The 26,941-nt window shown below is 61.4% G+C and overlaps 1 protein-coding gene across 2 annotated transcripts in view; it reads right to left on the reverse strand.

Moving 5' to 3' along the window:
* Positions 1-26,941, reverse strand: part of LPCAT1 (lysophosphatidylcholine acyltransferase 1) — a 55,424-nt gene that overhangs the window by 21,801 nt on the left and 6,682 nt on the right. The window contains exons 1-3 of one of the 2 annotated variants that reach the window (XM_086675419.1): positions 25,159-25,412; positions 6,345-6,487; positions 643-857 (exon numbers count right to left, since the gene is read on the reverse strand). In XM_086675419.1, the coding sequence (XP_086531545.1) occupies positions 643-857; positions 6,345-6,487; positions 25,159-25,293 (493 nt within the window). In that variant the 5' untranslated portion in view covers positions 25,294-25,412. Of the gene's footprint in view, positions 1-642; positions 858-6,344; positions 6,488-25,158; positions 25,413-26,941 lie in introns of those variants that run through there. The other variant, XM_086675427.1, reaches the window with a different exon arrangement.

The following is a 26,941-nucleotide window of genomic DNA, read 5'->3' on the forward strand; positions in this document are numbered from 1 at the left end:
CAGTAGAAGGGAGGGAGGACTCACTCCCAGTAGGAGGGGGGAGGACTCACTCCCAGCAGGCGGTGGGGGGGCTCACTCCCAGCAGGAGGGGGGGACTCAGTCCCAGTAGAAGGGGGGAGGACTCACTCCCAGTAGAAGGGGGGGACTCACTCCCAGTAGGAGGGGGGAGGACTTACTCCCAGTAGGAGGTGGGGGGGACTCACTCCTAGTAGGAGGGGAGAGGACTCACTCCCAGCAGGAGGTGGGGGGGCTCACTCCCAGTAGGACGGGAGGGCTCACTCCCGGTAGGAGGTGGGGAGGACTCACTCCCAGGAGGTGGGAGGACTCACTCCCAGTAGGAGGTGGAGGGGACTCACTCCCAGTAGGAGGGGGGAGGACTCCCTCCCAGTAGGAGGTGGGGGGCTCACTCCCAGTAGGAGGTGGAGGGGACTCACTCCCAGTAGCAGGGGGGGAGGACTCACTCCCAGTAGGAGGTGGGAGGACTCACTCCCAGGAGTGGGGAGGACTAGCTCCCGGTAGGAGGGGGAGGACTCACTCCCAGTAGGAAGGGGGAGGACTCACTCCCAGCAGGAGGTGGAGGGGACTCACTCCCAGTAGGAGGGGGGGACTCATGTCCCACATGGGGACGGGGAGCTCACTCACTTCCCCATATTGGGATGTTCCTGCTCTCTGCCTTCATCACGATGGAGGACATCGTCATGGTGACAGCGATGGCGTCGAAGTAGGAGGAATGGGGCGCCAGAGTGAGGATGGCAGCCTCAGAGGGTGGGGCCTGCTGCCCCTTCACCACCACCCAGTGGAAGCCTCCGGCAAACCACATGGTGCGCATGATGGCCTTGAGCAGGACGTCCACGACCCTGCAAAAGAAGGTGCTTGGTCAAACCGAGGCAGGGCAGGGGGGTCGCAGGCCGGCCCCGTGCACACGGACCTGACCTGTCAGGCCATCCAGGGTGCCGTCCAGGCTGATCCGAAACGTGCACCGGCCGGAGGAGGGAAGAAAACAGGTGGTGTGCTTTCGTCCCTCTGTGTAGACGTGCAACATTGTGACTTTGTTAGGAAAACGGAAGCGGCTGTGCCACGCCTCACAGCAGTGTAAAGACACAGAGTCCCGACCTCACAGACTCCGGGGCCGCAAGCAATGGAAGGTGACGGATTCGCATCCTGAGCACGGAGGTTTTAAAGAAACATCAGCCCGCTAAAACATGCAAAATGGAAGTAAAATCAGGAGTGAAGTCAGGCCGAGACCAGGAGCAGAGGCCTGTGGTGAGAAACCACGGTCCCACCTCCCTCAGGCTGCCCGTGGTCCCAGGACCGGATGCCACGCTGTTAAGCCTTTTCTAGATGAGATCAGGTGGACGATGACAGGACTGAGCGACAGAAAAGAGCCGGAAATCTCACGGGACTGATCCCCTCAAGAGAGTTCTGGAAGACGAGGCCCGACGGCTCTGAGCAGCAGTCCCTCACGGGGCCGCCTTGAGCCGCCGTCGCCTGCAGGGGATGAACAATCCCGGTGTGGTTGTGCACCTGCTGGGGGCCAGGCTCACACATCCCCACATCGCCACAACCGGGTGTGATCGCTTCCTTACGTGTCCAAGCGCACATTGCTAAGCGTGTTTGTGTGCGCGTCTGCTACTTTTCCTAACAGGAACACGTGCAAGAATCAAAGCCAGCTGACACCTGCTGATGCGTAAGGAAGGGGGCGCCGGGCAGGCTGTGGCGGAAGGGGAGCCAGTCCCGGGAAGCCGGGTGCAGGAGAGGGGGGCTGGTGGGAAGTGGGGACCAAATCCTGATGTTTCTGTTGGACACACACCCACCACCCCTCAGGCCAACAGGCCAAAGGGCACTAAGCAGAAGCGGGGGGGGGGGGGAGCGGGCGGATGCATGCAGCACCCCTGACGATTCTCTGAGGTCTCGGGGATTGCCATCCCCAGGACACCGCCCACTGGGAAGAGCCGGCCTGCGGACGTGGAGCAGGCCTCCTGGCCCGCCGCCTCCCGGCCAGGCTCAGGCAGCAACGACAAGCCTGAGGTGCCCGGAGCGTTTCCTGGGAATAGAGAGGCAGGACACAGACCTACACGCACAAGGGCGTTCTTGCTGCATCGCCCAGGCGGGAGCCCAAGAACCTGAGACGTGAGCACAACCAGCCCCGTGATGGAGAAGAGACCGACCAGGGGAGAGGCTGCGGTCCACACCGTCCTCGAGCTGTTAGAATCCAGAACGGGGTGCTGTGAAAGGAGCAGGGGACGAGGCAACAGTCTGGCAAATCCAGCCTCTCGCTGCAGAAGCAGCCAGTTCCCTGGGAAGCTGAGGAGTGAGCAGGATTCCCCGGGGAACAGGCAGGGAAAATTTGGACACGAAAAATTTAACAGGAAACCACAGACTCCTACGACTTCCTTCGAGAGTTTTTCGAATCCCCAAGGACGGACAGAAGATGCTAAAACTTCCAGAAGAGCAGATGGGCTACCCGGGCAGCACGGCACGCTCACATCTCGCGGCCCCGGGCATGGAAGGTCTGGAACCCGTCGTCTGCGCCCTGACAAGCTACCCGTCAACACCGAGGGGAAAACAAAGACTCCCGGACACGAAACGCACCTCAGTTTCTCCTGCTTGTCCTCTGAGAAAAAACCCCGAAGCTCCACAAAATCTTGGGAGGAAAAAAACAAGGGGAAAAAAAAAAAAAAAAACCCCAACCAGGCCGAGGAGACAGACGACGCCCAAAACCTGCAGAAAGTCGCTGCACCCAGCAGAAGAGGAACGTGTGATGGGGGGCCGGGGGCTCGGGGACCCCCAGGAGGAGAGCATCATCGCAGCGTGGACGCGAGGGGGCAGACGTGCAGGCTATGCTCGGGCTCAGCATCCCATTAGCAACAGGCGAACGAAGAGTCTGTAACTGGAAATGAGGTTCGATGGGGCTCTAAGAGCGGGGCTATGGCGCGATGGGACAGGTGTCCCGTGAGAGACAGACCGGAGCTGCCCACCAGGTGAGGACCTCGAGAGAGCACGTGCGCAGGCCAGGAGCCGGATCTGCCCGACTCCAGCCCTCGCAACCTCGCGCTGTTCCCCAGCCTGTGGCACGTGGCTGCGGTGGCCCAAGGGGACTACCACCGGCCCTTCCTAACCATGTGAGTGGGCCCAAGAGGCAACGCCGAGGACCATCCTCCACCGCTGGCCCGCTGGTCGGGTTTTGCAAGATGTGCCGGTTGTTTACACGACTGTGGTTGGAAGTAAGTAAGTGTGTTGTGAGACTGTTCATTCCTCCCTTCCCTGGAGGCCCAAGGCTTTTCCTTTAGCAAGTCCGAGTGGCAGCAGCTTACATTCGGCAAAGACCCTCCCCGACGGAGGAGCATCAGCCCGCTCAGACCCGCACGACTCTGCAAGGCGTGAAACTGCACACCTCCCGGCCGACCCCATGACTCTTCCGCACAGGCCCGTGTGCGCTAATCCGTTTCCTCCTAACTCCTGAGTCCCTGGATCAGGCATCTTGTCTCCACCTTCTCCTTTAAGGAGTTCAGTGTTGATGGTACTCGTGTTTTCCCTCCAGCACCAGACCCAGCTCAGGGCTGTGCATGGCTTGCGCGCGCACACACACACACACACACGTGTACACACCCACATTTGCATATACACATGCATTCACATATATACACATGCACGTGCTTGTATACAAATACACATACTCACGCACATACCTATACATGCATGTATACACACATGCAAGCATGTGCACACACATACGCATGCACATGCTTGTACACACATATGCGCATGCACACTTGTGCACACACCCACATGTGCATATACACGTGCACACATTTGCACACATGCATATACATTCACACGTATATACACATGCATATGCTTGTACACACATATACATACACACACTCATGTACACACCCACACATGCATATACACATGTGTGCACACATACACATCCTGCACGTGCATGTACATACACACAAATGCTCACACACAACACATGCACACTCACATGCCCACACATGTATGTATGCATGTGCTCACATGCTCACACACATATACACATTCATACATATATGCACACACACATGCTTGTACACGCACATGCTTGTACACACACATACACACACGCTCACATACAGGTACACATATGCACGTGCACATGCTTGGACACACACACACACATGCTTGCACTCCCACACAGACATGTATTCATGGTCGCACACACATAAACGTATACACACTCATACGTGTGTGCACAGTGACGTGTGGTCTCCACGGACACAGACACCTCTATTTCTCGCTGCCGAGGACACTTCTCAGGCATGCTCTGGGCACACGAGGCACCTGGGAGGCAGTGGCCCATCTGTCACCGAAGGAGCCACGTGGAGCCGCACGGGGTGGGCACGGGGAATGGAGAGCAGCCCAGAGTCCCGTACTTTGAAAAGACAGAATCTGCACTGTGTGTGTGGACAGAGGAGGGGATCCCAGCCCAGGGACAGAGCTGAAGAAGGAAGGAATTAAGACAAAAATGCCGGGAAGTCGTGTTAACCTATCATGACTCAAACCTCAAATTTTTAGTCAAATCACTTGTAATTTGTCAAAAAAAAACTACAAAAAACTCTGCTTTCTAGCTATGGATTCTCAACCTAGTGGCACTGAAATTCTGATTTCTATTTGGTCTAGATTTTGTTTGATTACATATTTGATACTAAATCCCTATTTTAGGGCTAAAACGTTGAAAAACACCCTCCAGGTTAAGCAAACCTCAAATTTTTAGTCAAATCACTTGTAGTTTGTCAAAAACTACAAAAAAACTCTGCTTTCTAGCTATGGATTCTCAACCTAGCGACACTGAAATTCTGATCTCTATTTGGTCTAGATTTTGTTTGATTACACATTTGACACTAAATCCCTATTTTAGGGCTAAAACATTGAAAAACACCCTCCAGGTTAAGCAAGCTCTTCAGAGAATTAAGAAACCCAAAAAGTCAGAACGAGGACCCCAGAGCCAGTGATGACCCCAGTGCACCCAGGTGACCACAGTGGACAGGAATGCCAAGCAGCTGTCCCTCCCTCGGGACCTGCTTCCTGGCGTCCCCGGGCCAGGGGCTGTGCTGGGGACAGAATGGGAACAGGTCACGGCCTGCCTTTGGGACCTCCGGGAGGGAGACAGACTGTGGCTCACTTGGTACCGATGATGGTCCAAGAACGTGAAACACAGCAGGGGGTGCACACAAAGACCCTGTGTGAGGGGTCCCCCAGGCACCTGGACCGTCCCCAAGCATGGCCACGCCTTACTCATCACTGGCTCAGCAAACGCTTGACTCGAAATTGGCCGTCTTTGCCCCGCATGTCGGTGCCCTGTGTGAGCACGACAGGTGCGTGTCGGGACCACGGGCACCGAGGACCCGCCAGCTCCCGCCTGCCGGCCGTGGGCATGGTGTTCCTGCAGAGCAGAGAGCAGAGAGCAGACACGCTCCCGGTGCAGGAAGTCGAGCCTGTCCCTCAAACCCCTTAAGGCCCAGGAGCGAATGCCCTGGGCTCCGTCTGCCCTGGCGGCTCCACCCTCCTGGGCGGTACGCGGGTCAGCGGGTGTGGCTGGGCTCCAGCAGAGCTGTTGGTAAACCGAGTGCAGCTGGACCTGGCATGTGCACCTTTCTGCTGACCCCTGTGCGGGCCTAGTAGTAACTCTTTCTGAACAGACCGTTCAAGGGCCCCGTATGGCTGCCGAGAGGCGTTAGGGTGTGGAGAGCGGGGAAGTCTCCGGGTTTACGACAGAAACGACAACTTCCAGGACGCTGGAAATACTTCTCGAAGTCCTCCTGACACTTGCCACCTTCATTTACTAATGCGTATACTCTGCGAACAGCTTTAGGAAGAAACAAGAAAATACTGTGATTTCATTTAACTTCCTGTGGTCCACGTTGGGTCTCTGACTGAGATGTATTCACAACTCGTCCGTCTACAGACGGCTCTCCTTTGTCAGTATCTGGTGAGCAAACGCAAGGGACCTTCCAGGTGTACGAAGCAGGGAGGGTCGCTGGACCCTGCGGAGACCAGACCAACGAGAAGGCCAGACGCTGGCCGACACACAACCTTGCAGGGCTGGGGACACGGAAACCCACGGGGAATCTCTGTGCTGAGGACACGCCAACGGCAGCCCGGCCCCAAAGGACCCCCTCAGGGCAGGGGTGCGGTGGGGGCACGGCAGGGGCGGAACTGGCCACTCCCCAAGGGGAAGGGGGCATGTGGTCGGCGGTGTCCCGGCCGGGAGAGGGCAGCCTGGCGTGCTCCAGGCCCTGGGGGGGGAGGAAGGCCGGAGGGACCGGGGCACGCGATGGCCCTGCAGATGGGTGACTTACTTCCGCCACGAGGCCGGGGACGGCTCGGGCTCCCTCTCCGAGGACCCCAGCGTGGCGAAGAACGTGAAGGGCCAGGCGAGCAGCATCGCGATCAGGACGAGCAGCAGCCGGATGGGGAAGAGTGTCAGCGTCATGAAGGCCATCTGGGAAGACAGAGGCGAGGTCATTCCGGAATCGGCGGACTCCGCACGGGCAGCCAGCCTGGAGCTGGCGTGGAAACGCCACGCCTGCCCTCACATGTGGCGGCGAGTGGCCAGGACGTCCTGCCGAGGCTCTGGGCTGCACCACCATCCCCCAACCCCGGCGCCCACAGTCCCGCACCTGAGCCCCTCTGGGGCCCACCCCGGCACACGCCTGAGCCCCAGCACAACCCGGGGACGCCTCTGCAGCGCTGAGGTTCCCCGCGGTGAGGTGGATGCGGGAGCTCAGGAGCACTGGGGATGCCCGTGACTCTCCAGCCCCAGGACATCACGGGCAGGAGCCCAGCAGAGAACGGGGCACAGCCAGCCCACCTCCAAACGGGCAGTCTGGTCGGGGTGACACCACGGGAGGGGCTCCGTGGGGATGGACACATGGTTCACCAGAGGGGTCAGGGAAGGAACACGGTGGACAGATGGCCATTCCTAAAACCAGGCGCCTGTGCGCACAGAACCAGGCTGTGGTCCCCGCCTGGGGGCACACGCCTGGGGACACACGCTCAGGAGCCTCGGGGTCTCAGAGGGCCAGCATCTCAGCGATCAGGGAGGAAACAGGGCAGGGGACGGATGGCAAAGCTTAAACTTACAAAGGATTGGTGATCAACAGATGCAACTTACAATTATTTGCAGTAACACATGCTTCGAACGTGTAGGTTTCGGCGCAGGGAGGACAGAAAAGACAGGCCAGGAGAAAGTGCACAGCGACGTCTCCCAGCTCCCGGCCGACCGGCTGCAGGGCCCACAGCCGCCCCCCTGCTCGTCCGTTACCCGCACCGGACGGCCCCGCGGTTTCTCTGCAGGCGCTCCCGGGTCCCCTGTCAGGAGCTGCACCACCCAGCAGGTGGGAGACAAGCCGTGTGTGTGAGTTTAAACTGTCTAGTGGCCCCACAAGGTGAGGAAGTGAACGTAGCACAGACATCACATCTGCTGTCCTGTGGTTGATGCTGGTGACGACATTTCCCATCAAGTGCGGACTTGCTCTGGGCTGTAGCAGATGTGCTTTGCTGACAAAAAAGTACCTTCCCACCCCTGGGTTTCTGGGAGGTGGGTTTGTTCCACGTCACGAATGGGTGAACACGACCTGCTGTCCTTCCTGCTTCTGGTGTTTGTTTGCTCAGCCTGTGTCCACCACATGCTGCTTTTAGACGTAGGAACCTTGGTCACAGCGCTGGGATTTCTTTTTTTTAATGTTTGTTTATTTTGAGAGATAGAGAGCACAAGCAAGGGGGGCAGAGAGAGGGAGAGAGAACCCCAAGCAGGCTCCCCGCTGTCAGCACCGAGCCCCGCGTGGGGCTCGACCCCACAAACCGTGAGACCATGACCTGAGCCGAAACCAAGAGTCGGGGATTTTTTTAAGGAACTGCTGAGTCTGCTCACCGATGCGTCTCTGGGTCGAGTCGGGGGCAGGCCTGACCCACAGCTTCCCTCGGGTGGATCCCGTGGCGTGGCCCCCCCTGCACACCAGCGAGCTGCCTCTCGGGGGAGTTTCCACGGCGATGCACACACAAGCGCCGTTCTAATTTTATTTTCACCACTTACCTAGGTGTCCCACTTCCTCTGATCCTTCAGTGCTTCTGCCACTGAGAAAATCCTCTCTGGGAGTCCCCAGCAGGTTTTTCCTCCCCTAACCAATCTCCTACCCCGCACGCGTCTACAAGAGAACCGAGAAGCTGCCCGTGGCACTCTCCCGTGCCTCTCGCCACCCTGCCCTGCCGTGTAATCAGCATTGTTCGTGCCCTCTGAAACTTTTCGGCCTACACTGACCGGTATTTTTCTACTCTATCAGCCTGTTTACTGAACCAGTTTTGGATGGGTTTACGGTCCCCGGGGCCAGTCGGTCGGTCGTATGAATTTTAGCTCCTACAGGCACACCGCTCTTACTCGGACTCTAACGCCCCTCTTGACTTCTTGAGGTAAAAGCACAGAGTGGTATTTTCGGAAGCGCCCCGTTTCCCGCTGCCACACTGAGAACGCCCAGCTTTCTCCAGCCCCACGGTAAGTTCCGGACGGCTGGCTGCGGGCGCCCCGGACGGCCTTTACACCTGCTGCCCGCGCGGGACGGGCCGAGGGACGACCGGGCAGCAAAGCACGTGAACAGAGCCCGCCAGGAAGTGTTCACAGTGCGAGGGTGCAGCCGCGATGCTGTTCGCCTGCCATCAGGCCTACCCCCCGCTCTGGGTCGACAAAGACGGAACCACACGGGTTCCTGGAGGGCGTGGGAGTGCCAGCCCCGCCCCGTACCTCTGAGAACCACAGACGGGGACGGGGATGGGGATGGGGAGGCGAGGGGTCCCCGGGGGGCGGCGCCCCACTCCCTCCAGGGGTGACCCAGACCCGCCCGGTGCCCCGAGTCAGGGCACGTGTGCCGCTCCTCATGTTGTTAATGACATGTGTTCCCGTGGGTGGCCAGCAGCTGTTGGACCCGGGACACAACACGTGAGTGACCACAACTGACTGTGACGACAATTCTCGCACCTCTTACACGCATCCCGAGAATACCACCTGGTTTCCGAGTTTCACGGCGAGCGGGGAGGGGGGAGGGGGCGTGTGAGTGCCCAGCACGGGCCGGGGCCCTCAGCTCACAGACGGGGCTCGTGCACAGTGTGGTGAGTGAGCGTCACAGGCCTGCAGTGACCACCTGGCTGGGCCTGAAGGACGGGGAGAAGGTGGACACGGGTTTACGGGGGCCACGTGAGCGGCTTGGGGAAGGCGAGCACCTTCGGGGGGCCCGTGGGGTGCAGGAGGGCCCCGGCCACCTGGGCTAAGACCCCGTGTGTTTCCCGGGCTGCTCCCCAGGACCCCATGACCCTGCCTTGACCTTGCCCCAGCACTGGGCCCACGTGCTGTCCACTGGGCTCAGCCCTGCCCCGGAGAGGCAAATGGTCCCCAGAAGGGGCAGGACTCAGAAGGCTTCCTGCAGCCTCTTCCAGAACGTTCTGTGGGCTATGGCCACTCCTCCTGAATTCCAGGCTACCGGCTGGTTGGACCCTCCTGTCCCCTTGCATCTTCTGGCCCACCTGCGTCCTTCCCAGGCCCGGCCACCTCCCGGTGCCCTTGCTGTCCACCACGCCCTGTGCCCAGCCTGTCGGAGCACACTCAGAGTTTCCAGCCACAGGACCACAGGCAGGGCAGCCATGTCAGCCACACGGACGTTCTCAAGTATGCTGGGGCCGAGGAAACGCGTGCTCAGAACGTCCTGGCTGGACTGGAAAACAAACAGGGCCACAAGCAGACGAAAGGGGCCAACTGGGCTGTTTCCAGGCAGTTCCGGCTCAACGTTCGGGAGGCACTGTAATTAGCAACTAGGCTGGACACGGTATTTCCTTCCCGGAGCCAGCGGGGGGCGTCCCATTCCCCAGTGGGAGTGCGCCGGGAGGCAGAGGGGGGCCCCGGGGAGAGAGCGGGTCTCCGCCCCCCACAACCTGAGTAAGACCCAGCTCTGTGCTGGACTCCCTGGGTGGGGCGTGCCCGCTCCCACCGGAGCCCCCCTCAGGGCGGCCCTGGGCCGGAGGGCGGGGTCAGCGGGGCCTCAGGGAGAGAATGCTAGCCTTGCCCCCGGCAATGGCACAGGGCAGGGGCCAGGGGCAGCAGTGGCACACGGGGAGGAACGCTGCTGACCAAGCAGGAACAGGCTGCTAACACGGGACCCGCGTCCCCTCCAAGATGCTCAGAGGGCTGCGGCCTGTCCCTGTCAGGAGCCCCAGTCACCCTCAAAAGCGCCAGGCCGGCCCTCCCATGAGCTGAGGGTTTATAACCCAGTCCCAGGGGGCCCGCGGTGACAGTCCCTGGCTGAGTTGGTTCACGCTCCTTGGAAGCTGGCTTAGATACACGGTCCCATCGGAAAGGGGTCCCCAGGAACAGACGCTGCCCTCCAGGTTCACGGTTGCCCTGAGTCACAGAGCAGCTGTTCCGGCCCGGTATGCTCTGTCTGGAGTCCCCGCTGGAGCAGACCCAGGCGCAAGGAGACCCTCACGGCCGCCTGCAGGCTCCCAGCACTATTTCCTGCCAGACGGAACCAGGGCTCCTGGGCAAAGGCACTCCCAGCGGGGGCAGAAAACGTGGAAGGGGTACCTGGAACCCAGCAGCACAGCGGAGATGGGGAAGGCAGGCAGAGGTCCCTGGGCCCGGGAGCCCCCGCGGCAGACATGCCACTGTGACCACGGTAAGAGCCATCGATGAGGTAACGGAACTTCACACGTGCTCACGAGTCCATCAACCAGGCGCACACGCCCCACCTCACTGGGGGCCTCCGCGGACCCCAGGAGACCAGCTCCGAGTGGCACCCGGGGCCAACAAGGACGAAGAATCAGGCATCGTGCTGTCCATCCCGAGACTGTCCCTTGGGGCAGCCACGGGGAGAACCCGGGAGTGTCCCCACGGGCTTCCGGAACCCACCACTCGCATACACCCATGTGAAGGGGCCTGTGTGGACGGAGACAGACATGTGAGCCGGGCGCCGTGTGGATGAGCCACGTGACAAGCCAACAGAAACAGAGCCTCCTGATTCTGGATCAGAAGACACGGGAGACACGGGGAGGCGATCGGTAAAACGCAGAGCAAGACGCTCAGGGACAAAAGCCCCAAACTAAAAGCAAAGGAGCTGGAAGGAGGCTCCAGGGGAGGGCATGTGTGAGGCTCCGGGGTTGATGCCCGCGGCCCTGCTCGAGACACATGCGCACCCGGGAGCATCTACAGGTCAAGTCTGGGCTTTGCTTGCGGATCAGTGAGACCAGGGAGAGAGCGGGCGTCGGCGAGACCAGAGTGGCCGGAAGTTGGCGACTGCTGAGGTGGGCGAGGGTGGGCATGGGGCTCACTACGTTTTCTCTGCTTCAGTGTTAGGGGCTGAACCGTGGGCCCCCCTTCAGTACTGATGCCACAACCCCCGGCCCGCCTCCCGACGTGCCCGTACTGAAGACAGGGCCTTGGAAAGGGTATTAAGGTACAATCAGGTCACCAGAGCAGACCCTAATTCCATAGGACAGGTGTCCTTATACGAAGAGGAGACTAGGTTACAGACACGCACAGAGGGACGGCCGGTGAGGACTCACGGAAGTCACGGCACCTCCACGCCAAGGAGAGAGGCCTCAGGAGGAACCCACTCTGCCCACGCCCGGGTCTCGGGCTCCCAGCTCCCAGGACCGGGACAGATAAACTCCTGCTCTTAAAGCTGCAGGTCTGTGGGGTCAGCACCCAAGCACACTCACTGGCGTCCGTCTCAAACCTCCCGTAGGAAGACGGTTCTAATGTAAAACGTTCCCCGATTCTCAGTGAGCTTAGCAGATCCGTGGTCTGGAGCTGTGGTCACAACACCCCTGCTCAGGCTCACCTGGCAGCCACTCCCTCCTCTCTGCCAAGGCCATGAAGGCCACCAGGACCGCCGACATCATCGTCACGCAAGCTGGTCCAAGCGCCTTGTGTTTCACAATCAACACAGAACCGCCGACAGGGTGCACGAAAGACAAAGACCTCGGGTGCACATGAGGAAGGGTCCCCGGTGTCTCCACCTGTGCCGCCCTGTGGCAGGCCAGGTCACTGCAGTGACACGTGTCCTCGCAGGGCGTGCACAGGCTGGCCAGGCACCGAGATATCGTGCGCCCCCAGCGCACACCGAGGGACCCCAGCCTGCGGTGCAAGGTGCTATCGGGGGGAGGGCAGGTTGCAGGGAGAGCAGGTTCCAGGGCCAGCGTGCTTCAACTGCAGAAAGGATAATCACCACCATCCAAAGGACACGAGAACGTGTTCCCAAATGCACTAGAGAAAGATGTACCCTCCGTGTGATTTGAGAAAACAGGAGACACACGCGGAGGCACCTGCCGGCCACACACAGTGACACACGGTCCTACCCTGCACTAGTTCCACCCAGCGGCTTAGAAAGTCTCAGGGAATGGCACTCACACACGGCGAGCACCCCATCAGCCCACAGCCCACACACGCCCCTCCTGGAGGCTGCTGGACACACAGACGAACGAGAAAGCGAACGTGGGAGACCACAGCTCAGCACCGTGGCCATGAGGCTGAACACAGGGCCCCGGGGCCCACCGGCTGTGGTGGAGGCCAGGTGCACCTGGGGTTCTGCGAACAACCGTCCTCTCCCACGAAGCTGCGCGACAAGGCGCTACGGGTGACAGCTCAGGGAGCCTGTGTGTGCAGCTGGCGGGCCCAGCTCCCCGGGAGCCGCTCGCGCGGGTGTTGCTGCTGACAGCACAGCCGGATGGTGCCACCAGGGGACACTGAGGCGATGGTCACTGTGTGACAGGTGCTGGTGGCCAGCCAGAGGGAGGAGCTTCGGGGATGGACCAGAAGGGACCGGCTCCCAGGGGAGGAGCTTCGGGAATGGACCAGAAGAGACCGGCTCCTGGGGGAGGAGCTTCGGGGATGGACCAGAAGAGACTGGCTCCCGGGGGAGGAGCTTCGGGGATGGACCAGAAGGGACCGGCTCCCGGGGGAGGAGCTTCGGGGATGGACCAGAAGGGACCGGCTCCCGGGGGAGGAGCTTCGGGGATGGACCAGAAGAGACTGGCTCCCGGGGGAGGAGCTTCGGGGATGGACCAGAAGGGACCGGCTCCCGGGGGAGGAGCTTCGGGGACAGACCCAAGGGGACCGGCTCCCGGGGGAGGAGACAGGGCTGCCACCTTCACATCAGTTAGAGCCCAGTGTTCGGACGGCACGTTCTTCCAGAACAACAGAGCCCAGTGAGCGCAGGGAAGGGAGACGATCACGAAGGAGCAAGGCCCGGGGGGATGGTGGAGCCTGGATTAATGGGGGTGCTACAAATACAGTGAACACGGGAGAGGGTCCAGGAGGGACCACGGGCACCCTGAGCTGGCAGTGAGGTGCCATCTGAACGGTGGCCTGCCCACACCCAGCAGGACGGGCTCCCAGGGCCAAGCAGGGAAGTCCCAGACTTGTGGACACTGGGGGGGCTCCCAGCCCAGAGACCCAGCTCACTAGCTGAAGGGACGCCTCAGGACCAACGAAGGGCTGCAGTTCCGGGAGCCACACTGAGAGGGAACCAGCTAGCCCTATCAGGTAGGCCCAGTGGCTCAGGGGTTAGCGGGGGCTCATCTTCTGAAACGAGCCTGCATAGGGCTCAGGGGCTGAGGGCACCCTGGCATCTGGGGTGGGTCTTGTAGTTTCCTCACACAGCACCCTGGGGGGCTGGCCTGGGTCGCTCCAGGCTCTTCCCACGAGGAGAGGAGAGATGAGACACACGGAGTCTACAGAAAGATCGCCAGGGCAACGTGGGATAAACAGAGGAGAACTCTACCTGGGAAGTCGCTCTCTTCTCTTTGCTGTCACTTATTTAAAAATTCGAAAGGAAGTTGTTTTTAAAAATCCTGATTTAGAACAGACAGAATATTCTGAAACTGGGAAGCCAATGCCCAATGTCCCCCCGCCTCCCGAGCCTGGTCCAGGAGGGAAGCGGTCCACAGAGCCACGTCCCCTAGGGCCACTGTCCCCCGATGCAGCAACAAAACACATACATCTACCTTTCCTTCTAAAGAACTTAGAAAACGTACAGCAACTGTCACAAGAGAGCGATCAGCTGGCAGTCCAGTGCTTCCCTGCACAAACCCCCGGCCTCGGAGCCTCGGAAGGAGAGAGGCCACGCGGACCCAGCGCCCTACAGATGCCTGCCCAGCAAGCCAACCTCAGAACGCACATCCCCTCTGGGTCCCCACAGGGGGACGGAGCAGGGGACGGGGAGCACGCTGTGCCCCAAAGGCACGCGGCAGGGGTGGGGATAACCACCTCCTTCCAGTAGCTTCCTTACTGGAAAGCAGACAGAGGGAGCCACGCCCTGATCTGTGCTGTGATGCTCCCACGTCCTCACACGCGGCTGCTCTCACGCAAAGACTCCCCTCCACGAAAAGACAAAACACGGAGCGAGGCTAGAAATCTGGGGTGGGGACGGCGCAGGGACGTGGGGGTCACGTCGGAGGCACAGCTCTGTCTTCACTGGGCCTCCTGCGTGACTGTCATTGTTTACTCTGGTGTCAAATCCCCATCGGACTGACCGTCCTTTCCTGGCTGATGTGTGCAGGTGACAGTCTTCTCGCCCCTGGGCTCCCACGGTCCCTCACTCTGAAGCCGTCTGTCCGGCCGTGTGACTGTCGGGCCATAATCACCGCTACACAGAAGCTATTTTTTCTCAGCTCTCCCACTCAAACCTAAAATTAAATACAGCGTTCCTAAAACCTGATTTTTCCCTCAACCCGCAGGCAGCCCTGGTCCTGTCCGTCTGGCGCCCTGGTCCTGTCTGTCCAGGAGCTTTCAAACCTCATCTCAAGCACACTCACCCAACCTGGAGTTTCTGCAAAAGGACAGTCTTTCGGTAATTCACTCTGAGTTTGCAACCTGCAACGCAGTCCAATGGCAGAGCCGTTTTCCCAGACACACACACACACACACACACACACACACACACACACACACACACACACACCGTGCCTGACACGCTGGACGGCCTGGCTCGTCGGGCAGCAGCAAACAACTGTGCGGTTCCCTGTGGGATCAGAGTTGCTCTGTCCACGGCACCCCGGGGCACGCACCCCGTAACCAAGGGAATCTGCACTACACGGTCCTCCTCACCTGCCCTTTGACAAGCGTCTGAGGGCCCGGGGGCGGAGCTCAGAGCCTTGCAGGGGCTCAGGCCTGTGTCTGGTCTGTCACCAGGGCCCACAGACAGTCCAGCTGGCGAGAGAGGCGTGAAGCCAAGCACATGGTCAGCGGGCAGCCAGGAGGGCAGTTCAGGGCCCCCGGTGAATGTAGCAGGGACAGAGGCACGGGGGGCCCCGAGGGGGCGGGCAGGGCACTCGGGGACATCAGGAGATGCCTGCCACACAGACTCCAGGTCCCCAGGAAAAACCACCAGGGGCTGGGCCCCCAGGCAGGGGAGGGACGCAGCGGCCGGTGGAGAAAGGCCTGGGAAAGCAGGGACCTCGGTGTCCCTGCTGCGCAGACAAGAGAATGAAGGACCGGACGGGCCTGGGGGCAGAGAGGAAGACCCCCGGACCCCTGCCGCACTGTCACTGTCACGGCCGCCACCTCAGCTGCCCAGGCTCCCCCGCTGGCGCTCAGCCCGGAGAGCACGCTACTGGGCAGCGGCACGATGCCCCCTCCACTGAAGACCCGCTCCTACCTGAGCACCTCTGAGCTCCCAGGGCCCCTCGTGTGCCCCCGTCTCCCCCCCAGTCTGGGCTTCCCTGAGCTCTCGTCCGGGCCACATCAGGGTTTCGGCCCAAGTGCACCTGCAGAGAGCCCTGGGCGCAGGGGGGGCAGCGGCTTGGGCTGGGAGTAGGCAGAACACATGCGCTGGAGAACAAGTTCACCGGGCCAGCGCACGCACGCCAAGTGTCTATCGCGAGCCAGAGCCAGCGTGCTCCCGACGCCCACACGGAATGCACACCAGTGGGGACAGCCCTGGCTGGCTCACAGCCCTGCGGGCAGCAGCAGGCGGGGGAGAGGGCTTGCCTGCGGGCAGGGGCAGGGGTAGGGAGGCGAGGGAGCACCTATCCTCCAGGGGAGGGGACGGGAGAGCTCCCGGCTACCTGGTGGGGTTTGAGGCAAGACAAGAAGTGCAGGGCCCTGCGTGGGGGGAGGGGGCGGTTGTGGGTGTTCGCGGCCGGCCCCTCCCGGCTCAGATGGCCAGCAAACGCCCTCGGCCTCCGCCTCTCCTCGCCCCTCCCACCCACGGAGTTTCACGCAAAATCTCATTTCCTCAGGGTCTTCAGGACCCCCGAGCTAGAGCCCAGAGCTCTGTCCCCCGGTCCCTGGGACTCCACGCTACCAATCCTGTGCCCCCGCAGACGTGAAACTCCAGGCAGGCCAGAGGCCCTTCGCGGGTCCCGGGTCACCCTGAGAACTTAGCGCCCCGGCCTGGCTCTCTTGGCAGGTGCTCAGGAACAGACCAGCGGGACAGAAGCAGAGACACCATGAAGGGTAAGATTTCTGGGCTGGACGTTCCACTCTGGGGACGACGCTCACATCCAGAGCAGGAATTGGCCCAGATCCCTATTTGAAGACTGTAGGAACTCAGCGACAACTGACCCGTTTCCACAGGCGCCTCACCTGTGGGGCCAGGACACCCTGTAATTACACGTCCTCAGAAAGGGAGCTTTCCAGGCACAGAGCTCCCACCTACAGGGTGGCGGGAGCCCTCTCCCCCACAGATGGGTACAAGCCCAGGCTGGGAGCACGGCTGGAGGGGGACACGTCCTGGTGAGGCCCTGGGAGGGGGGAGGGGGCGGCACATCCTGGTGAGGGAGGGACTGGGAGGGGAGGGCCGCCCCGCCCCCAGAGGCACAGTGCCTCCCCCAACCTAAGGGGGCTAAGGGGAGGGACCAGGACCTGACCAACCAACCAACCAGGGAGTAGGCGGGAGCAGGGAGGGAGCACGGAGAAGGCCCCCTGTCCCTGTCCGCTGAGCAAAGGAGGCTCAGAAGCAAAGCACAGGGTCAGAGTGCAGCGGGGCCTTTGGGGATGAGCACCTGAGTCCCTGTGCTCCGGCCGCACCAGGAGCTGTGAGCTAACCTGCCCACGAAGCGTCTGCTCCTCCCACAGCTGCTGCCCCGGGACACAGCAGGGCCCGGCCCTGAAGCTCAGTCCTGACAAAGTGACGCTCAGGTCAGGTCCGTCCATCCGAGGACACAGCCCGCAGCTCCTAACAGCAGTGTCTCAGGTCGGGGCATGTCCTGGCACGGAAGGGGGCGCAAGGGTCCTGGGGAGCAGCTTACTGTCGCTCGCCTCACGGTCAGGACTGCTTCAGCCACGAGCAGAGCAGAGCAGAGCGCAGTCCGAGGGGCAGGGAACATGCGAGGGGCACCAACCTGCCCTGCCCGGTGGGGGCCTCAGGGCTGGCGTGCGGCAGGGAGGAAGACTGAGAAAAATAAGTAACTGTCAACCCTCCCTCCCTCCCTCCCCCCCCAGACGCACCTGAGAGGCACAGACCCGGTCCCCCCAGCTGCTCACCCCCACAGACACACCTGGCCTTGCGCCCCGGGAAGTCCCTTATCTCTAGGGCCCTCGGCAGGATCTGAATAGAAGAATCTTGAAATTCAAGAGCTGAAGCATTTCCAGAGGCTTCCAATCGTTCGGCAAATATGCACAGAGAGCCTGTGGGGCCCAGGGTCATAGCACATCCTCAGTCCCTTGCAAGGGGCCCCTCCTGGAGCCCTACGATGCCCCGCCTCCAGCTGCAGACACCCCCGTCCAGGCACCTCCTACCCCACTCCCCTCACAGACTGAGCGCCCCCAGGACATCTCCGCTCAACCTCACCCCCAACAGCTGGCTTCCCCAAAATGATGGCTCCAGGGCACCATCTGCGGGAAGCTCCTGGGGAACCTCCAGGCCCTGTCCCCCAACTGCAGGGAGCCCCTTAACCACATGCCGCCTCCAGCCCCCAGGTGTGTGAGTCCCTCTCCAGCTGCAAGGAGACTCGAGGGTACATTCTGTCCCCTCCCCAGCTGTAGGGAGCTCCCAAAGCATCCTGGCTGTCTGCCCACCCAGATGTAGGGAGGATCCTGGCTCTGACCCCCCGGCTGCAGGGAGGATCCTGGCTCTGACCCCCCAGATGTAGGGAGCTCCCAGAGCATCCTGGCTCTCCCCCGCCACCAGATGTAGGGAGGATCCTGGCTCTGACCCCCCGGCTGCAGGGAGGATCCTGGCTCTGACCCCCCCAGCTGCAGGGAGGATCCTGGCTCTGTCCCCCCAGGTGTAGGGAGCTCCCAGAGCATCCTGGCTCCCCCCCCCCCCACCAGATGTAGGGAGGATCCTGGCTCTGACCCCCCGGCTGCAGGGAGGATCCTGGCTCTGACCCCCCCAGCTGCAGGGAGGATCCTGGCTCTGACCCCCCCAGCTGCAGGGAAGATCCTGGCTTTGACCCCCCAGATGTAGGGAGCTCCCAAAGCATCCTGGCTGTCTGCCCACCCAGATGTAGGGAGGATCCTGGCTCTGACCCCCCCAGCTGCAGGGAGGATCCTGGCTCTGTCCCCCCAGGTGTAGGGAGCTCCCAGAGCATCCTGGCTCCCCCCCCCCCCCACCAGATGTAGGGAGGATCCTGGCTCTGACCCCCCGGCTGCAGGGAGGATCCTGGCTCTGACCCCCCAGATGTAGGGAGCTCCCAGAGCATCCTGGCTCTCCCCCCCCCCCCACCAGATGTAGGGAGGATCCTGGCTCTGTCCCCCCAGGTGTAGGGAGCTCCCAGAACATCCTGGCTGTGTCCTCCCTCAGATGTAGGGAGGATCCTGCCTCTCCCCCCGCTACCAGATGTAGGGAGGATCCTGGCTCTGACCCCCCAGGTGTAGGGAGCTCCCAGAGCATCCTGGCTCTCCCCCCCCCACCAGATGTAGGGAGGATCCTGGCTCTGACCCCCCAGCTGCAGGGAGCTCCCAGAGCATCCTGGCTCTCCCCCCCCACCAGATGTAGGGAGGATCCTGGCTCTGACCCCCCCAGCTGCAGGGAGGATCCTGGCTCTGACCCCCCAGATGCAGGGAGCTCCCAGAGCATCCTGGCTCCCCCCCCCCCCCACCAGATGTAGGGAGGATCCTGGCTCTGACCCCGCAGCTGCAGGGAGGATCCTGGCTCTGTCCCCCCAGGTGTAGGGAGCTCCCAGAGCATCCTGGCTCTCCCCTCCCCCACCAGATGTAGGGAGGATCCTGGCTCTGTCCCCCCAGCTGCAGGGAGCTCCCAGAGCATCCTGGCTCTCCCCCCCCACCAGATGTAGGGAGGATCCTGGCTCTGACCCCGCAGCTGCAGGGAGGATCCTGGCTCTGACCCCCCGGCTGCAGGGAGGATCCTGGCTCTGTCCCCCCAGGTGTAGGGAGCTCCCAGAGCATCCTGGCTGTGTCCTCCCTCAGATGTAGGGAGGATCCTGGCTCTGACCCCGCAGCTGCAGGGAGGATCCTGCCTCTGACCCCCCCCCCGGCTGCAGGGAGCTCCCGGCCCACCATAACACTTTCGGGGTGAGGGTGGGTCTCACACCAAGCCTGGCAGGGGTGGAGAGGGGCCTGGGAGCTCACTACCCCAACTACCCAGGGGAAGGGGAAGTGTGGAGTGGGCTGGTCCAAGCGCTCCTGGGCACAGCACACAAAAGCCACCGGGACAGGATGGGAGGGCGTGGGGTGGGGGCCGGAGGCAACAGTGGCCGTGGCTGCTCTGGGGGGCAGGGGAGGGGGACTCTGAGCTTGGGAGCTGCTGAGCTCTGTGGGCCCACGAGGACGTAGAGCTCGTGAGTCGCGTGGCACAGAAGTGACTAAGGACTCAACTCCTTCCTGCTGGTGAGAGACTTAGCGCCACAGGGACGGGGTTCCGCCGTGGGCCCTACGCTGGGAACATTCAGGGCCTGATCCCAACCAGGCCCTCAGCCCTGGGATTCCCGGCTGTCTTGGAGCAGGGTCACTTCTGGGCATGCTCTATGTGGAGCAGACCTGCCCTCCAGGCCTCAGGGACTCTGTCTGAGCCCGGCTCTGTGCCCCCGTCCTACGGGTTTCAAATATTAACACTGCTAGAGATGCTCTTCAGAAAGACTTTATGTGGGAAAAGAAATCACCACACTGGCTCTAAGACGGAAGTAAGACTCGTGGGAGTAAAAAGGCCACGGTGTCCAGGCACCTGGAACACGTCCCACGCGTGAGCACTGACGGAGCCAGCGGCTCTGCCCAGGCCGGTCCCTGGCAGCTTCGTGGGGCATCAGCAGGTGTGAGAGAACTGAGGGGACCCTGTGCTAGAAGAGGCGGGTGCCACTGCTGCGTCTGCGTTTAAGGGCAGCATTTTTTTTTTTTTATTTATTTTTTATTTTTTTCCAACGTTTATTTATTTTTGAGACAGAGAGAGACAGAGCATGAACAGGGGAGGGGCAGAGACAGAGGGAGACACAGAATCTGAAACAGGCTGCAGGCTCTGAGCGGTCAGCACAGAGCCCGACGTGGGGCTCGAACTCATGGGCCGTGAGATCATGACCCGAGCCCAAGTCCTGAAGTCGGACGCTTAACCGACCAAGCCACCCAGGCGCCCCTAAGGGCAGCATTTAGCAGAGGTGCACTCACTGAAGTGTGCAAGGCTACCACACGGGGAAAACACAAAACACCAGGAACGTGCAACTCAGTCACGCTGCTGCCCATTGTGAAAGGGAGGGCTGCAGGATGACTGACTGGGCCTGAGAAGCACAAGCACCGTCCTCACGCTTCAGACACACCCTTCGCTCTGGCCTCATTTGCAAAATAATCTGCAGACTTACAAAGGCGTGCGGAACACCAGAAATGTGGGAAACACTCCTCGTCCTGACCCACTGCAGCCAACTGTGAGGGGCGAGCTCTGGGGACGGGACGTTCGGTCCAGGACGTGAAGGTCAGAGAGGCGGAAGGCCCCGGGGGCAGAAAGGTGAAGGAACAAAGTGCCAGCAAGGCCCCACGTCTCTGGCAGGGTAGGGGTGAAGCTCTGTGAAACACGATTTGTGGGAGTCCTGCTCAGACTCGCAGGAACAGAGCGCTCAGGACCCGTCCTCGGACTTTCTCCACCATCTGGGGCGAGGCCTCTGGTGGGCGGATGCCTGCAGGGGCAGAGGGCGGGCAAGCACCGGCTTCTGCAACAGGGCGCTTGACTGGCCAGTTTCAGGGACAAAACCTTCGTTTTCTAAAACGAGACGTAAAACTGACAGTACTTTGTTCAATACTCCGCAATTAAGAACGCAAAACATGACTGCGTGCGCGCGTCCATACTTGCGTGTGTGTGCATACACACACATTAAGACTCTGTTTCAGGACCAGAGAGCAGGCAGGATGGAAAGTCAAGTCTCTCCAAACCCGGACCCCCTTCCCCACTCCTCGACGCTAGCCACAGTTAAGTGCAATGTGCTCGCCCTTCCGGAAAATGAGAACCGATTACAGGCGGCTCTTGGTGCATTCGGAGAGACAGCCAGTCCCCGAGGGCAGGGCTCATGGGCACTGAGCCTGCCTGGGCGTCCGGGGACCTCGGAGTCTACTCACCTGGGACACCAGGACGGGCGTGGGGCCTCCACCCCTGCCTCGGGGGCTGTGCTGCCCGGCCAGCGGCAAGGACGCTGCACCTTACTGGGCTACACGTGCACCAACGGAGGCCGTGCTCTCAGGCTCCCAGGGCCCCGCTCCAGAGCCTCAGACTCCCAGGCATCTGGGGGGGGGCGCCCGGGCCCCGCTGCAGCCGGCCCTCTGTGTCTTCCCACGCGACGCCTGCTGTCCTGGAAATCCTCATTCCCATGTTACATTCCTCCCGGCTTTCCATTGCCACCCGCGGCTCACGAACACCAGAGTCAAGCTGCCCTCCCCTTTACGCACCCCTTCACGCTCTTCAGCAGAGCAGTCTCGTGCGTGGAGTACCCAGACAGAGGGGCAGCGGGAGCATTGGGGTGGGTGCCCGGAAGCCTGGCAGGTCAGAGAAGCAGCTGGAAGCCACCAGGCCTGGAAGTGTGCGGGGTGTGGGACCCCCGGCCCCAGGAGGGCCACACCTGACTCGGGATGCAGACTGAAACCAGGGGCACCTGCTGCCTGCCTGCCTCCCTCCCTCTTCTTTCCTTCCTTCCTTTTCTTTCTTTTCTTTTCTTTCTTTCTCTTTCTTTCTCTCTCTCTCTCTCTCTCTCTCCCTTCCTTCCTTTCTTTCTCCTCTTTCCTTCCTTCCTTTCTCTTTCCTTCCTTCCTCCCCTCCTCCTTCCTCCCTTCCTTCATCAAAACTCATGTACTTGGACAGAACTTGGAGACAAAGATCACCTGCCTCTGGGAAATTAAAACTGCACACAGGCCTCCCTGCAAATGTGCTGGGTCGGAGCCTGTCCCTGCGTTCAGCCTTCATGGCAATGCTCTCTGTGGATTTAACTGGGAGAGGGTGAACCCCGCAGTGTCCTCACATAAAGGACTCCGTTCCAAGGTGTAAAGGAAGCCAGACTGCTTTCTGGGAAGTACATTCTAACCCTAACCCTGGCCCAGGTCACAGGAGTTCAGAAATGAGGAAACATCAGAGCTGGAAGTGGGGTGCACTCACACCTGGGGGTTCCAACAGGAAGTAACCCCCAACACCCAGGTGACAGACACCGCTTTGGGACTCCCAAAACAGCAAATCACCATAAGGCTAACCAATTCTGTACTATTCAGTTTTCATGTCTTAACGAGTTATTTTCTGCCCAAAGAGATACTTAAGCTCCTTGCTAAATCTGCTACTAAATGACAGATGGCCTGGTCATTAGCCTGCAGGTGACTAACAGCCCCTCCCCAGCGGCACAGGTGAGGGCAGGCGCCCTCACCGCCTTCCCTTCACTCACAATTTAGGTGAGTCTCTGAGCAGCCCTTGGCTGTCTCAGTCACTGCTGGATCGGTTTATTTACTGATTCGGGAGGCAGGCTCTGTATGCTTGCACAGGCTAGTTTCCTCTGTGGAAACCTTTGCATAATACGGTGCAGAGAAGTAAAAAGCTTCGCAGAGAAGTAAAAAGCTTCGCAAAGCACTGCTTTGTGAAAAGCAAAATGTTTCTGCAAAGCGAAACTCGGAAGTTAGCATTTACAAGTTACATACTCCAGACCACACTGGGGACAGTTGAACAGTAACCACAGCTTTGCCACCAACGTATAAATACACCACGAGGATTCTGGCGAATATTCTGACACGGCCTCTGAAAGAGCGCAACCAGGTGTATACAAAGTAACCTTCCCTTTCTGAGGGGCTGAAACAGTCCACTCACCTGTTCTTTCTTGAGTGTCTTCCAGAAGCTGTGAGCCAACATCTAAAACCAGAATCTCTGCCTGGCGCTAAAGAACAGCTCCTAGAGCTGCTCCAAAGCCCGGCGGCTCCACGACCCTGCGACCCGGGGCCTGAGGGGTGTGGTGGATTTCTGGCTCGGCTCTTACATCCGGCCCCCTTCGCTCGTTCACTCACTCTACAGCTAGCTGAGTGTCCACAGTGCACCTCGCCTGAGCAGTAAGCACATAGCTTGGGACAGGACAGACCTGGCCCCTGTCCGTCCACAGTAATGGGGGCGAGGCTGCAAAAGTGACAGGGATGCAGAGGTAGGAGGCACAGGCAGGAAGATGCACGCTTACAGCAGCTGGCGCCCAGGGGTCAGGCTGCAGGTGGGGCAGGGCCTTGGAAGCCACCCGGAAGAAGAGTCAGGGCTCCGTCCCAGGGCAGCCCTCAGAGGGTTCAGAGCCATGGATCACAGGCGCGAAGGGGGTCGGCCGGTGGGCGGGCCATTCAGGAGCCCAGAGGAAGCTGCTGCGCTCCTAACCCCCTCACAGCTGGGTAGGGCACCGCAGGCGAGGAGTTCGAGTCCGCGAGCCAAGGAACGCAGCAGAGGGGGACCAAAGACCACACAGGCAGGCAGCGACTGGCGTCTGGCTCCAGACAGACACAGGGACAAGGCCCAGGAGCCGACTGGGATGGCCCTGCTTTCTCCCGTCACCAGAAGGGATGCCACCCGACCTTCTCTCCTCTGTCCTCAATCTTGTGCCCACCCTTCCCTCTCCCACCACAATAACCAAGTCCACCTAGAGGATGCTTCGAGAAAAAGCAGGCAGCCCACGACAACTTCAGACTGGGTTCAAGAACTTTTCACTTTGATATTGTTCCAAGTGAAAAACTTTTTGCATTAAAGAAATCTAAGTGTCACCCGAAAAAGTTCTGTCACAGCGGAAAATATACTCTCCGTCAACTGGACAACAGCTAAAGTCCTAAATCTGTACCTGTTTCTATTACGGTTTTGGAGCTAAAGAAAAGGCTGTACTGAGAGCAGTCTTACAGAAACGCGAACACAACGAACAACCAGAGGCCCAACACTGCCAGGAAGTGCACCTCACCGGGTCAGGGTGCCAGCCCCCACCGGGTCAGGGGGAGGCGCACCCCCACCGGATCAAGGTGGGCGCACCGCACTGGGGGGCGCACCCCACCGGGCCAGGGAAAGCGCACCCTACCGGGCCAGGGGGGGCGCACCCCCACCGGGTCAGGGAGGGCGCACCCCACCGGGTCAGAGAATGGAGCCCACCTTGGAAACCCTGGATCGATGTGAAGGAAAAGGACCAGTGTGGGGCCCCACTGCCTCCTGCAGGCCCCATCCTCAGCCAGGACCAGAGGGCGCCACGAACAAAACTGCACACTGTTCCCTCCGGTCACGGAACCGAGAGTACATAAAGCCGATTCCGTTACAGACGAACCCGGAGGGACCCCCTGCACGCTCGGCAGAACACAACTTGCAAACGCAGAGGCGGACATCCTGCCGCTCCCTTCAAGGCACCTCGCGCGGGCTCGAACGAGCCACGAGGTCCCCACACAAGAAGCTCATCAAGCGACAAAGTCCCATCCCGGGGGCGGGGGGGCCGCGCCTGTCCCTCGTGGGGCCTGCGAGCGGCGGGAAGGGACGCGGGACCGGGGGACCGCGCGGCGCAGAGCGACGGGGATGCAGGGATGGCGGGAAGGGGGCGTGGGGAGAAGGGATGTGGGGCCCGGCCCGGGGGGGGGGGGGGCGAGCCAGAAGGGACGGGGACGGGGTGAGCGCGGCCAGCGGCAGGGCCGCGTGGGGGCCGCGGGGGGCGGCGGGGTGGCCGCGGGGCCAGGCCGGCGAGACCCCCTCCCCGGCCGCAGGGGCTCGGGAGCGCACCCACCTGGGCCTTCCGCAGGGCGCCGAGGCGCAGCTCGTGCACGAAGGGGTTCCGCCCCGGGGGCGCCAGCCGCCGCGCGTCGCCGGCCCCCGCGCCGGAGGCGGGGGCGACCCGGGGACCGCGCGCCCGCAGCCTCATGACCGCCGCCCGCCGCAGGGAGCCGGGCGCCGGGCGCAGAGCGGGCGCGGAGCGGGACGCAGAGCGGGCGCGGGGCGCGGGGCGCGGGCAGAGGATGCGCGGCGGCCGAGGCGGGCGGACGCGCAGGCGCAGGCCGGCGGCGGCGTGACGCGGGGGGCGGGGCGGGCGGGCGGGGGGCGCCGGCGGGGCGAGGCCTGGGCGGGCGGGGGCGGGGCGTCCCGAGAGCCCCGCCCCCGAGGGCCCGGAGGGCGGCCCCGCCCGCGCCCTGCGCCTGACCTCGGCTCCCGCCCCCACCCGCAGGGGATGGCGGGGCGTCCCGGACCGTCGGTCCTGAAGGGCGCCCAGGCTCCGGCGGCGCCCCTCCCGCAGTGGTCAGACGGCGGGGACCCTTAGGCCGGGCCTGGCCCCCCGCGCAGCGAGGCCCGCCACGTCGCCCCGTCCTGCGGCAGCCCCCAGCCCCAGCCCCCGCCCCAGCCCAAATCCCGAGGGACACGACGAGCCGGGCCGCACGTGCAGAGGCCCGCGCCGACTCTGTCGAAGCTCCACAGGGACGGGCCCAGACCCAGCTCTTGCCGCTTTTCCTGCTTGTCTGCCCTCGCTGGGACCTGACCTCCGTGGGCAGCGGCGGGAGGGAAAGGAGGTTTCCGGGCGCTGCTGCTGGGTCCGTCTGTGCCGGTCCTGGTCGCGAGCTGCACCCCGAGAGCTGGCCTGCCCCGAGACGCACGGTCTCCCACCCGGGCAGTGCCATCCGCTGGAGGGGTGCACAGAGGCATTTGCTGATGGGACCCAGTGGTTCAACAGGGTCGTGAATCAAAGGATTCTTTCTTGTTGGCTCATTATTCCAGTTCATGGAATTACTCCCTTGCACGAAGGGGAGGCATTTGGGGATCCTTCATTTGTGGCACAGTATTAACTGGGCAAAAGGTATCAAAATTTATAAATTTCTAAAATTTACTGCAAACTCTACGTGGTGAGCAGGGCTAAGTTTCTGCGTGTGACTGTCCTTGTGACCCTGACGGGCAGGAGGTGACCCCTGAAGCAGGCAGCGGGCATGGGTGAGGGAGAGAAATTTGGACACAGTCCAGCAGCCCCTCGGTTCACATGATGCCTGAAATCATGAGGAAGTAGTCTAAATGCTTCCTGCATTGCTCTGGGACTAGGGGAAGGCCAGACCCTACTGTAGGACTGCCTGGCCATGGGGTCCTGGGTGTGTCCATGCCCTGTGAGACTCCCCAGCCCTGTCCCTGCTTGGGCAGCAGGTCAGGAAGCAATCAACCCTCTGATAATCTAGCTGATACCCTGGCCAGCTGATACGGTGAAGTGTGACCTTGCTGGGGGCCCTCCTGTGTTTAGATGGAGAGAGGAACACAGGACAAAAGAGAGGCCGGTGACTCTGCGGTGGTCCATGACACCCTCCACAGCCTCACCTATACGGAGGCGAAAGAGTGGGGCGAGGTCCCCAAACCGTTTCAAAGCCTCACGCTGGACTGGGGCAGGTGACCTCTCCTCCAAACCTCGCTTGTCAAATCTGGAGAAGGAAACTGGTGCAGTGCCCACATTTCTGCTGTGCGTGATGGCAGGGTAGCCCTTGTGGGCTGCGGTGGGCGCTGTTTCCATTGCCTGCATGGCCATGGGCACACTGCTGACC

The sequence above is a fragment of the Puma concolor genome, chromosome A1, assembly GCF_028749965.1.
Source record: "Puma concolor isolate L17-30 chromosome A1, mPumCon1.1.hap2, whole genome shotgun sequence".
Taxonomy (NCBI): Eukaryota; Metazoa; Chordata; class Mammalia; order Carnivora; family Felidae; genus Puma; species Puma concolor.